Here is a 13,484-nt window from a genome sequence, read left to right on the forward strand (position 1 = left end):
AACTAGAACAAACAATCCAAAAATTTGGAGCCACAAATGACCCCAATAGCCACGGCACTCTTGAGAAAGAAGAACAAAGCTGGAAGTGTCACGCTCCCTGATTTCAAGCGATGTTGCAAAGCTATAGTAATCAAAACAGTATAGTCTTGACATAAAACTGACACCTAGATCAATGAAACAGAATAAAGAGCCCAGAAATAAACCCATGCATGTGTGGTCAATTAATTTAGGACAAAGGAGTCAAGGATAGATAATGGAGAAAGGACAGCCTCCAAGAAATGGTGGGAAAGTTGGACAGCCACGTGCAAAAGAATGAAACTAGACCACTGTTTTACAGCACACACAAAAATTAACTCAAAATGGATTAAAGACCATAATGTATGACTTGAAACCTTAAAACAGAAGAAAAATAGGCGGTTAACCCCTTGACATACATCTTGGCAGTGATTTGAATCTGGCACCAAGACAAAGGCAACAAAAGCAAAAATAAACAAGTGATAACTACATCAAACTAAAAAGCTTCTGCACAACAAAGGAAACCATCAACAAAATGAAAAGGCAACCTCCTGAATGAAAGAAAATAATTGTAAAAATGATATCTAAAATATATAAAAAACTCATACAACTCCATAAGAAAAAACAACCCCCAAACCAAACAATCTGATTAAAAAATGGGCAAAAGATCTGAATTGGCATTTTCCAAAGAAGATACACACATGGCCAACAGGTACGTGCAAAGATGCTCAACATGATTAATTATCAGGGGAATGCAAATCAAAACCGCAATGAGGTGTCATCTCACACCTGCTAGATTGGCTGTTGCCAAAAAGACCAGCAATAGTAAGTGTTGGCGAGAAATGTAGAGAAAAGGGAGCCCTTGTGCACAGTTGGTGGGAATGCAAATTGGTACAACCACTCAGGAAAACAGAGTGAAGATTCCTCAAGAGATGAAAAACAAAACTACCAAATGATCCTGCAATTTTACTTCTGGGTATTTATTCAGAGAAAACAAAAACAGTAATTTGAAAAGATACATGCACCCCTTTGTTCGTTGCAGTATTATTTACAATAGCCGAGATGTGGAAACAACCTAAGTGTCCATTGATGGATGAATGGATAAAGAAATTTAGTTATTATACACAATGAAATGACTCAGTCATAGAAAATCTTGCCATTTGTGACAACATGGATGGACCTTGGGGGCATTATGCTGAGAGAAATAAGTCAGACAGAAACAAATACTGTATGATCTGTCTTATATGTGGAATCTGAAAACAAACAAACAAACAAACAAACAAAACAACCCAAGCTCATAAATGCAGAGAGCAGGTCAGTGGTTGTAAGAGGTGGGGGATGGGAGAAATGGATAAACTGTTTGTTTTAGTGCAAACAAATAAAATTTAAAAAGCTAATGTTTAAAAAAAATTTTTTTTAAAAGGGGGGCTCCTGGGTGGCTCCGTGGGTTAAGTGTCTGACCTCGGCTCAGGTCATGATCTCACAGTTCCTGAGTTCGAGCCCCGCGTCAGGCTCTGTGCTGACAGCTCAGAGCCTGGAGCCTGCTTTGGATCCTGTGTCTCCCTCTCTCTCTGCCCCTCCCCTACTCCCGCTCTGTCTCTCTCACTCATCAAAAATGAATACACGTTAAAAAAAAATTTTAGAAGACTTACTATAAAGATACGGGAATTGAGACAAAATGGTATTGATGGGAGGAGAGACACATAGATCAGTGGAACAGAACGGAGAGCCCAGAAATAGACTGCCATGAATGTAGCCAACTGATTTTTGTCAAAACAGCAAAGGCAGTACTGTGGTGCAAAGGTAGACGTTTCAGCAAATGGTGAGGGAACAACTGGACATCCACAGGGGGAAGAAAGCTGTACATAGACTTTACACCCTTCACAGAAATCAGAATGGATTAGAGCTCTAAATGTAGAATTTAAATCTGCAAAACTCTTGGAATATAAATAACCTAGGAGACAGTCTAGACGACCTTGGCTAGGTCTTTTTAAATACAACCTCGGACTTTTTAAATACAACACCGAAGGAACAATCCATGAAAGAAATGGTGGGTTAAGCTGAGCTTCGTTAAAATGAAAAACTTCTGCTCTGCGAAAGATATTGTCAAGAGAATGACAGGCCACAGACTGAGAGAAAATATTTGCAAAAGACATAACTGATACGGGACTGTTCTCTTAAAATACATAAAGCATTCTGAAAACTCAACAACAAGCAAGTGGGTAGCCTGATTAAAAAATGGTCTTGGGGCACCTGGGTGGCTCAGTCGGTTAAGCATCTGACTCTTGATTTCAGCTCAGGTCATGATCCCAGGGTTGTGGGATCGAGCCCCGCATCTGACTCTGTGCTGAGTGTGGAGCCTGCTTGGAATTTTCTGTCCCCCTCTCTGTGCTCCTCTCCCCCACTACCACGCTCTCTCTCTCAAGATAAATAAATAAACATTTTTTAAAAAAGAAAACTTTAAAAAATGGTTTTAAGACCTAAACAGACACCACATCAAAGAGGATTTACACTCAGCAAATAAGCACATGAAAGTGCGCTCAATATCCTTTGCCATTAGGGAACCACACATAAAAACAACAGTGAGATGCTACTATGCACCTGTTAGAATGGCCAAAATCCAGGACGCTGACAACACCAAATGCAGGAGGAGATGTGGAACAGCAGCAGCTCTCGTTCATTGCTGGTGGGAATACAAAATGGGGCAGCCACTTGGAGAACACAGTTGGGCACATCCTTACACAAGTAAACACACTCTCACTGTATGATCCACTAATCACACTCTGTGGTATTTGTCTAAACAAGTTAAAAACCTAAGTCCACGGAAACACCTGTGTGCAGATGTGTATAGAAGCCTTATCTGTGATAGCCAAAACTTGGAAGCCACCAAGATATCCTACAGTAGGTGAATGGATAATAAGCTACGGTACACCCAGGCAATGAAATATTTTCAGCCCTGAAAAGAAATGAACCGTCAAGCCATGAAAAGACATGGAGGAACCTAAATACATGTTATGAGTGAAAGAAGCCAATCTGAAGAAGCCAAAATAGCAGAGGATTCCAATTATATGACATTCTGGAAAAGGCACAATTATGGAAGCAGTAAAAAGATCAGTGGGGAGGGAGAGATGAATAGATGGAGAGCAGATTTTCAGGCAGTGAAATTATTCATGGCAGATACAGGTCATTATATATCTGTCCAAGTCCATACAATGTACAACACCAAGAGGGAACCCTCACATAAAATATGGACTTTGGGTGATAGCGATGTGTCAACATAGGTTCACTGAATATAACAAATGCCCCCCTCTGTTGCAGGATGTGAATAATGGGGGAAGTTGTGCGTATTTGGGGACAGGAATTATATGGGAACTCTCTGTACTTTGTGCTCAATTTTGCCGTGAACCTAAAAGTGCTCTAAAAAAATAAATTAAAAACAAAAATAGTGTGTCTTTGTGTCCCTTTCAGTCAGTCCCTTTTCCCTGCCCTGTCCCTCTCTGGGTATTGTTGGTAGGAGTGAACTACCGATGTGTTCATTCCTACAGTTTTGCCTTTTATGGAAAGTCGTATAGTAGGGACTCATACAGTTTGTGTCTGGCTTTCATTTGAAGGCATAATACTTTTGAGGGGCGCCTGGGTGGCTCAGCCGGTTAAGCATCCGACTTCGGCTCAGGTCATGATCTTGAGGTTTATGAGTTTGAGCCGCGCGTCGGGTTCTGTGTTAACAGCTCGGAGGCTGGAGCCTGCTTGGGATTCTGTGTCTCCCTCGCTCTCTGCCCCTCCCCCACTCACACTTTGTCTCTCTCTCTCTCTCTCTCAAAAACAAAAATAAACATTTAAAAAAAGTAAAGGCATAATACTTCTGAGATTCACTGATGCTGTTGCATGCATCGGGACTTTATTCCTGTCTGTTGCTGAACATATTTCTGCTCTATGGCTGGATCGTCATTTGTTTATCCATGTGCCAGTTGATGGACATTTGGGATATTCCTAGCTTTTGGCCGTTGTGAATAAATTTCCTGTAAACATTCATGTGCACATCTTTGGGTGGACATATGCTTTCATTTCTCCAGGGCAGATACCGAGAGTAGGATTGGCTGGGTTGTATGGTAGGTGTGTGTTTCACTTCTTTAAAGTTTGTTTGTGTGTTTACTTATTTATTTAAAGAACATGCACATGAGCCGGGGAGGGGCAGGTAGAGAGGGAGAGAGAGAATCCCAAGCAGGCTCTGTGCTGTCAGCACAGAGCCCAATGTGGGGCTCGAACCCACAAACCATGAGATCATGACCTGAGCCGAAACCAAGGGTCAGAGGCTTAACCGACCGAGCCACCCAGGCACCCCTCAATATTTTTAAATTTCAGCTGTTTTAGTAGGTTCCTAGTTATCTGTCTCTGCAGTTTGGATCTGTGTTTCCCTAATGACTAACGATGTTGAGCATCTCTTCTGTGCTTATTTGACCTCTATATACCTTCTTTGATAAAGTGTCTACATTTAAAAAAAATTTTTTTAATGTTTATTTATTTTTGACAGAGAGAATGGGAGACAGAGCATGAGGGGGGAGGGGCAGAGAGTGGGAGACACAGAATCCCAAGCAGGCTCCAGGCTCTGAGCCATCAGCCCAGAGCCCGACACGGGGCTCGAACTCACGGACCGTGAGATCATGACCTGAGCCGAAGTCGGACACTCAACCGACTGAGCCACCCAGGCACCCCAAGTGTTTACATTTTTTGACTGATTTTTCTTGGGCTGTTTGTGTCTTCGTCTGAGTTGTGAAAATTCTTTGTATATTCTACATGCAAGTCCTTTATCAGATAGCGGATTTTACAAATATTTTCTGCCAGTCTGTGGCTTGTCTTTTCCTTTCCTTAACTGTGGCTTTGGAAGAGCAGTGTTTATAATTTTAGGTTTTAATTTAGGTTATGGCCCATGTCAGGTTACTTTTTATATATGGTAAGAGTTAAAAATTAAAGTTTTTGTGTGTCGGGTTGTTTTTTGTTTTGTTTTGTTTTTTTCTTTTTTTGGCCCGTGGATGCCCAGCCGTTCCTCTGGCTGGTTGAATTACCCTGGTACCTTTAGGTGTGTTTCTTAAATATATTCTGTCTCTTTGATCTAAATGTCTATCCTCATGAATATCACTCTTGGTTACTGTAGTTTTAGAGTAACTCTTGAAAACGATGTGAGTTCTCCAACTTTATTCATTTGAAAAACTGTCGGCTGTTCTAAGTCCTTTGTATTTCTCTATACATTTTAGAACCAGCTGTCAATTTCTACAAAAAGCCTGGTGGGAATTTGATTGAATTGCATCTTATCAGTGGAGGCTAATGACATTGAATCTGCTGAGCCATGAACATTCATACATATGTCATTCATACAAAATGACAATTTCTTTAGATCTTTGAAATTTCCTTCAGGAATATTTTGTATTTTTTCAGCATATAGGTCTTGCACACATTTTGTTAAATTTATTCCTATTTTGCTTTTTTCGTTTTTGTGCTTTTTTTTTTTTTTTTTTGCATAAAGCCTGTCCTTATTTTTTTTTAAGATTTTTTAAATGTTTATTTATTTTTGAGAGAGAGAGAGAGACAGAGACAGAGACAGAGCACAAGCAGGGGAGGGGCAGAGAGAGAGGGAGACACAGAATCCAAAGCAGGCTCCAGCCTCCGAGCTGTCAGCACAGAGCCCGACGCGGGGCTCGAACTCATGAACTGTGAGATCGTGACCTGAGCCGAAGTCGGACGCTTAAACTGACTGAGCCACCCAGGCGCCCAAGCCTGTCCTTATTTTTAAAGTATTTTTTTAAAATGTTTGGAGATTGTGGTAAAGTGCACATAACATAAAATTTACCATCTGAGGGGCGCCTGGGTGGCTCAGTCAGTTAAGCGTCCGACTTCGGGTCAGGTCACGATCTCACGGTCTGTGAGTTTGAGCCCCGCGTCGGGCTCTGTGCTGACAGCTCAGAGCCTGGAGCCTGCTTTGGATTCTGTGTCTCCCTCTCTCTCTGCCTCTCCCCTGCTCATGCTCTGTCTCTCTCTGTCTCAAAAATTAAAAAAAAATTTTTTTTTAAATTAAAAAAAAAATTTACCATCTGAACTATTTCTAAGAGTAGAGTCAATCTGTTTCATGTTTCTTTTTGGCACTATTGTAAAGGTATTGTTTCTTTCGTTTCAATATCCAAAGGTATAGAAATACAAGTGATTTTTGCGTATTGACCTAGTATCCTGCCATCTTGCTAAACTTCTTTATTCTAGTAGATTTTTTCACATATAATGTAGGGCTCTCAAAGTTTAACTAAAGTAACATCTATTAACTACTTACTACGTGTCAGGCATTACTCTGTGTCCTACGCAGATTTAATGTGATCATAACCACACTGCAAAGACACTGGTCTTAGAAGGTTAAATGGTTTGCTTAAGTCCCGCAGCTCAGACACATCAGAACCACAGGAGAGGAGAGATGAGACCAGAAGTGGCACCCTTTGTCCAGCTGCCTTGTACGAGAACTCTCTGTGTGCCAGGCACTGTGCTAAGACTTTTACGTACATTGTCCTATTTAATCCCCAAAGGAGTCCCGTGAGGTAATACTCCCATTACCTCCACTTTCCCATCTCCCCTGCTCATGCTCATGCTCTCTCTCTCAGAAATAAATAAACATTAAAAAATTTTTTTTTAAAAAGATGATGGGTGATGACAGGCCGCCTGGGTGACTCAGTCGGTTGAGCGTCCGACTTCGGCTCAGGTCATGATCTCATGGTTCATGAGTTCGAGCCCTGCACTGGGCTCCCTGCTGTCAGCACAGAGCCTGCTTCGAATCCTCTGTCTCCCTCTCTCTCTGCACCGCCCCCTCAAAAATAAATAAACATTAAAAATAAAAGGTGCAGGAGGCCTTCATAGCATGCGTGTTGGGTTGAGTAGGCCAGGCATGTGCGGGCTTGGAGCTGGGGTGCGGGCAGCCTGGGTTTGAGCCAGGGTTCTGCCGCTTTCTAGCTATGGGGACATGGACAAGTCCCACCATCTCCTTGAGTATGTTTCCTCTGCTGCCACTGGGATCATCACATCTTGATGGCGGCCCTTCCTCCTGGAAGAAGCCTGGCTGTGCCCCAGCCGTGTCTGTGCCCAGGCCTGACGGCCCCTTCCTCTCCCCCTCCCTGTTTGTGTTCCAGTATGCCTGGGTGGAGAAGCACTTTGGCCCCGACTTTCTGGATCAGATTGTGCTGGCCACAGACAAGACCGTGGTCTCTGCCGACCTTCTCATAGATGACCGGCCAGACATCACAGGCAAGTGGCCTGCCTCAGGTGAGGAGCAAGTGTGGAGAGCTGGGAGCCACTGGGACCGACAGCATGCAGGGCTGGCCTCACGGCCCCTGTCCTGAGTGGTCCCCACTTAATCACCAGATGTGTATTAGGCCTTCAGCCTCCAATGCTCCCCTACCGGGAAGGCAAGGTTATTCTCAGCATCCGGCAGCATCTGGCCTTGGAAGGGGTGCCCCTGGGAGTCGGGAGAAGCAGGTCTCAGCTCCTGGGGTAACTCGTCGGATGAGTCCCTTTTTACCTCATGTAAAATGAGGACCAGGCCGGCCTCCAAACATTTGTTTTTAGCAACAAAGCTGTTTTTTTCCCCCAAGGGCAACGTGGACTGAACCTGCTAGAAAACAGAAAAGCATAATGTGTCTAGTTGAAGGAGCTATATTTGTCCCTTTTGCTGATGGGTGACTCCCTCCCTCCCTCCAAACAAACAAACCTTATACCACCTTCGAGAGGAGAGGGGAAATTCATCAGCGCACCTAACTGGGTAGGAAGGCTTCTGCTGCGGTAAATCTAGGAACTCAAACACCAGTCAGAATTCGGTTTCTTTTATCTCCTGACTGCTCTGCTTTGCCTTTGTACTCGGTCAGGCTCCCCTGGTAGCCATCAGGGCTTTCAGAGTTAACGCCTATTCTTCTGGTCACCTCAGTGGGAGAATACAGAATATCGCTTCCCTAATGGCTTTTGGAGCTGGCTCGGGAAACACACCCATCTATCTCCACACTGGTCACAGTGTGGCCAGAGGGTGGGATTCATGCGTGTGCCCACCCCTGACCTCCCAATCCACGTGCTTCCACAAGGAGAGTCAGGGCACATGGGGGGCACGGAGCCCCGCCCAGCTTCTGTCTCCGACCACCGGGAGCAGGGGGGAGGCCTGTGCAGGAGGAGCCGGGGAGTCAGGCTGTAACCCGGGGGACAGGATCAGCACCAGAGTGCTGGTGTGGACAGGTGGACCTGAGGGATCGAAGGTTACCCACGGTCGACAGGTGGGAAGCTGCGAAGCCGGCACTGGCCAGCGAGGGAAGGCCAAGCACGAGGGAGGGAAGGGCAGGGCGTCAGCAGGGCTCAGCTCTGAGGGCGGCCGTGGTGAGAACGACCACCATCACCACCACCACCACCACCACGGAAGCCACCGTTTGCTTTGGGTCCCCTGGGGGCCGTCCCAGGTGCTCCTCCGCGTGGCCCATCTCATTTAACCCTTGCAACCCCCCTGTGAGCCGGTGGTGGCACAGTCAGCACTTGACCGACAGGGAAGCCGGGTCTCAGAGAGGCCCGCTGTTGCTGAGGACGCCCCGGGCCTCCTGGAGCCGGCCTCAAGTGCTGCTTTCCCGCCCACAGGGGCCGAGCCGACCCCCAGCTGGGAGCACATCCTCTTCACAGCCTGCCACAATCGCCACCTGCAGCTGCAGCCTCCCAGCCGCAGGCTGCACTCGTGGGCAGACGACTGGAAGGCCATTCTGGACAGCAAGCGGCCCCGCTGAGCTGGACTGTGCTCCGTCCGGGCTTCTCCGCAGGGCCCCTGGCCTCAGGGCTCCCACCTCAGGGCCTGTGGTGGTGGTGGTGGGGGGGGGGGCTAGTGCTCTGGCCCGGGGCTCCCTCTCCGATGTCCCGGGCGCACTGCATGTCTCCCCCCTTTCCCCAGCCCTGCCAGGCCTTAAACTGATCTCGGGGCAGGGCTGGCCCGGGGGCCCTGGACGAGACACGTGCCCCCGGGGGATGCAGGCTGACCTCAGGCCACGGCCGGGCTGCTCAGGGCTCGGGGCTCCAGACTGGAAGGAGCCGAGGGTCCAGCAGGCCTCCCCCACCCCTCAGGGAAGTCCCCACTCCCGGGTCTGCGGCCCATCGGCGAGGGTGCCAGCAGTGAGGTGCTTCTGGAGTGAGAGGGCCCCGAGCCCTCATTCTGAGCTGCAGCCCCTTCCCTGCCTGCCCGCCTGGTCCCCGCTCCCGTAGGGACCCACCGTGGATTCAGCAGACACCCCGAATTCCAGGGCACACCCGTCTCCAGGCACCGCACGCCATCCTGCCTTTGAACGGCTCCGAGGTTTCTTGTACCTCCGGCCCTGGGGCCCTGCTCGGGGCACAGCACAGTCAGCAGGCTGGAACGTCTGCTGAAGGCCTGGAAAATAAATGCTGTTCACGTGTCACTCAAGGAGTGGCCACCTCTAGCCCTTGCCCTGAGATCCTCCGGCGTCTGGCCCCGGGGAGCCCAGCTGCACATCTTGGGGGCTTGCCCCCCACACTGATGAGGGGGGCTGAGGAGCCTCCCCGCCCATCGCCATGGGTGCTGCAGGTGCTACGTGGGACCAAGGAGGGATGGGCAGGTGGAGAAGCTGGCGGCCATAGTTGTCCCCTGAGTAGACCCTCCACCATGCTGACTGGTCCCCTCCTTGTGCCCCCAGGTCTCCAGCCCCTCCTGTCCTGCACAGTTCAGAGCAGGGTCCCCCACTCTGTGCTCCTCTCACCCCACGTCCCTGAGATCCCAGCAGCCAAGTGGGGAGGGGGCGGAGTGATGTCAGAGTCTCCACTTTTGTTCTTTTCGGTCTGCTGGGAAGGGTGACGCGAACCAGCCATCACATCCCCAGGCTTTCTTTTTTTATTTAAAAAAATTTTTTTTTTAACGTTTATTTATTTTTGAGACAGAGAGAGACACAGCATGAACGGGGGAGGGGCAGAGAGAGAGGGAGACACAGAATCGGAAACAGGCTCCAGGCTCTGAGCCGTCAGCCCAGAGCCTGACGCGGGGCTCGAACTCACGGACCGCGAGATCGTGACCTGAGCTGAAGTTGGACGCTTAACCGACTGAGCCACCCAGGCGCCCCACATCCCCAGGCTTTCTTGAAGGCCTCCCCCCTCCACTGCCCTTGCAGGGAACCCCTGATTGTCCCATCTCTGGGGTCTTCCTGCCAGGCCCCCTGTGACAGGTACACTAGGGCTGCCCCAGGAGGTAGGGTCAAGTAGGAGACAAGGTGAGGGAAAGTTGCTGAAGCTCAGCCAGCCTGAGCTTCTTGACTTTCTGGCTCTCAGGGCCTCACCAGCTCGGGCATCCAGATGAGGAAGGAAGGACTCTGCTCCGGCAAGGGCAGTTTTCCACTGTGCTGTCCCCACCTCGGCAGCCGTATCCCTCCGGGGCTGGGGTGGGGGCTCTGTACGTCCGTCCTGACAAGGAGTGTAATTGGGGTTGAGTCACCTGATCCAGGGTCCACCTGGCCCAAGCAGGGCAGTGTCCAGAGGAGTCCTGGCCCTCCCAGCCTGTGGCTCTGGACGAAGTGAGACCCTGAAGGGCTGGCCCTGCTCCCCAGAGACCCTCTGTGGCTGCCCACTCGAGGAGATGGCCACTGTCTAAGGGCCAGGAGACCGTGTCACCTGCATGATGTACTTTCTTTCTGGGCCCATTTCCTGCCCACCGGGCCCGCAAGCCTTCTTCCTAGAGCCGCCCCTGTGTAGTCACCGTGTGTGGATCCACCGGGATGCCCTAGCTTGGGACTGGCAGGGCATCGCAGCCTCTGGCCTGGTGAGAACCGCACCCTCGCCCGACTTGACCTTCTGGCCAGGAGGAGGGCCCACGGACGGAGTACCCGCTGCTCGAGGGGTTGGTGCTAGCCCAAGGCCACAGCAGTGAACCAGACCCACCCAGCCTGGCTCTCTGAAAAAACAAGCCACTTAGCTCATTTCTATCTTGGGGCCTCGTTCTGCTCCTGACAGAGACTTAATCCCATCAGGTTTTTCTCAGCCACATCTGGTTCCTCCCAGGGAGTGTCCCAAGCACGGGGTGGGAGGGGTGTTGGGATATGTGGTGGGGAGGTGGGGTGTGCGGATGTAGGGGCCTCCTTTCTTCATGTCGACGGCAGTGGGGAAGGGAACCCCCTTCCTCATCCTCACGCTGGTGTCGCCGGACCAGTGGGTGCCGACACTGCTGGGATAGCCTGTCCCCCCGACGTCTGGTGGACGGGGGGCCCCTCGGCCACAGGCTCCAGACTGTGCCCCGCTGGGCGGCGGTGCGACCCCTTTGCCTGCTTGCCTCCTCCCCGTGCTCCTGGCCCCTGGTGACCCGCAGGGAGCGCCAGGGCCACAGGCAAAAGCTGGGGTGGGGTGGGGGGGCCAGGACACAGAGCCCCCTCGCAGGCACTCTGTCCCTCGTCTCTGCCAGCCCTTGCTGTCCGCTCCCAGCCCGCGCGGGGCCCGATTCTAGGTCTGCTTCTTACAGAGCTACGGCGTGGGTGCTGTGCTGGCTTCAGCAGGCTGGCTCTCCCACAGCCTCTCCTTCGGGACTGATTGGCAGCCTGAGTGTACAAACTCCAAAGCTACGGATTGCTGAGCTTGTTCTTTGCTCATCCAGGATCCCTCACCCCAAGGCGGCAGCGGCCTCAGCTGCCTAATTCATTTAAAGGAGAAAAAAAGAATTGTAGCGGCAAAGATGTTTTAGTCAGTGCCTCGGAATGCGGCCCCACTGGATGAGCAGACGAGCCATCCAGAGCTCACTGTGATTCCCTGAGCTACAGGAGAGGTCTGGGGCTGCGGGAGCGACTGGAGTGGGGCCCTGGCCAGCCTCGGGCCCGGACAGGCCCCTTCCAGCAGGCGGCACTGGCTGAGGTCTGGGTAGAGGAGGGGAGAGCCCTCCTGGCTGAGGGAAGGCTGTGCAGAGGGCCTGGGGCTGGAGGGGGTTGCTGAAGAGCGTAGGAGGGAAGCAGCAGCAGAACGAACCTGGACAAGAGATGGGGAGGTCAGGTCGGAGGTGGAGCCTGGGCAGAGAACCAGCATGGAGGTGCTGCCTGTCCTGTGGCACCCACTCTGCCGGGTCCCGTCATTGCCCTCATTGTGCTGGGAGGGAGGGACACCTGCAGCAGCTGATGACAGAGGCCAGGACTTCTCGGCTTTATGATTTTCTTCCCTTCCTCCCTCCCTCCCTCCCTCCCTCCCTCCCTTCCTGCTTCCCTCCCTCCCTCCCTCCCTTCCTTCCTCATGCCCTTCCTCCCTTCCTCCCTCCCTTCCTCCCTCCCTCGCTCCCTTCCTCCTGCCCTCCCTCCCAGCCTTCCTCCCTCCCATACTCCCTCCCCTCTCTCCCCCTCCTCCTTCCTTCCTTCCTTCCTTCCTTCCTTCCTTCCTTCCTTCCTTTCAATAGGATACACACAAGTGAAATGAAGGTGACTTTCTTCAAAGCCCACGAAGTATGTGTTTGGCTTCAGCACCGTTTAATGAATTGCAGAAAAGGGAGTCCACCTCCTGGTAGCAAAGCCAGGCTTGTCCTGCCCCGAGATGAGGTGGCCCATCAGCGTGGTCCCTTGCCTTCTTCACTGGCTGGCCTCCACAGGCTCAGCTCCTGTCAGGAGTGGAGATCTACCCCTTTGATGATGTTGGAAATAAGACCAGAGCCCCTGGAGGGAGCCATGTCCTCCAGGTTAGCCAGGGGTCTGAGGCAGAAAGATTTAGTATAGTTATTCCACTCTTCTGGGTCACGGTTTCCCCACTGGGACCCATTCCGACATCATAACCTCACTAATGGTCATTTCCTTAGTACTTCCGCGTTCCAGATGCTGAGGAGCACATTCTGTGGCCTCATCACCACCCTCTTGTGGTCACTCCCACTTACTGATGGGGCTGTGGTCTCAGCAGAGCCAGCTGTCCCGACCGAGGGTGTACCAGGTCGGTGGTGCCACCAGGATTTTAGCCCATGTAGCTATGTTCTGGGGCTTGCGACCTCTACATAACACTGTCCTCCAATCCAGAATTCCCTAAGGGCTCAGGTGTCCATGGTTAAAGCCGAGTCAGTGCTCAAGGGATGGGCCTCCGTCTGAAGAGGAGAGTATTCAGGCACTCAGCCTGCAGCAGGCCCGAGGGCAGATAAGGGTCAGGTCAGAACTGCCAATTCCTAGCAGCCAGAGGAGTTGGCTGGGTTGGCCCTCAGTGACAAGCCCGAGGAAAGGGGTATGGGGAGGGGGGAGGAGGAGGAGGTGAAAGGGAGGAGGAGAGGGAAGCTCACTGATTCTCCTGCAGGCCAGGCAGAGGGACAAATGTAACAGCATGCGTGACACTTGGTATACAACCTCCTGTCCTCTCGATTTGCCAGTGTCCTGGCAGGCACCTGTTGTCTAGAACAGGAGGCCCGTGGGATGAGCAAGAACGGGGAGATGGCTTAGGTAAGTCCCCCCTAGGGACAAAGTGGCCCGCTG

General features: G+C 50.9%; 1 protein-coding gene across 2 annotated transcripts in view; it reads left to right on the forward strand.

Moving 5' to 3' along the window:
* NT5M (5',3'-nucleotidase, mitochondrial) overlaps nucleotides 1-9,482 on the forward strand; it is a 31,592-nt gene extending 22,110 nt beyond the window's left edge. Inside the window, exons 4-5 of one of the 2 annotated variants that reach the window (XM_049638006.1) lie at nucleotides 7,176-7,308; nucleotides 8,656-9,482. In XM_049638006.1, coding sequence (XP_049493963.1) covers nucleotides 7,176-7,308; nucleotides 8,656-8,798 — 276 coding nt within the window. In that variant the 3' untranslated portion in view covers nucleotides 8,799-9,482. The remainder of the gene's footprint in view (nucleotides 1-7,175; nucleotides 7,309-8,655) is intronic. The other variant, XM_049638008.1, reaches the window with a different exon arrangement.
* The last annotated feature ends 4,002 nt before the right edge of the window (nucleotides 9,483-13,484 follow it).

Source organism: Panthera uncia, chromosome E1, assembly GCF_023721935.1.
Source record: "Panthera uncia isolate 11264 chromosome E1, Puncia_PCG_1.0, whole genome shotgun sequence".
Lineage (NCBI taxonomy): Eukaryota > Metazoa > Chordata > Mammalia > Carnivora > Felidae > Panthera > Panthera uncia.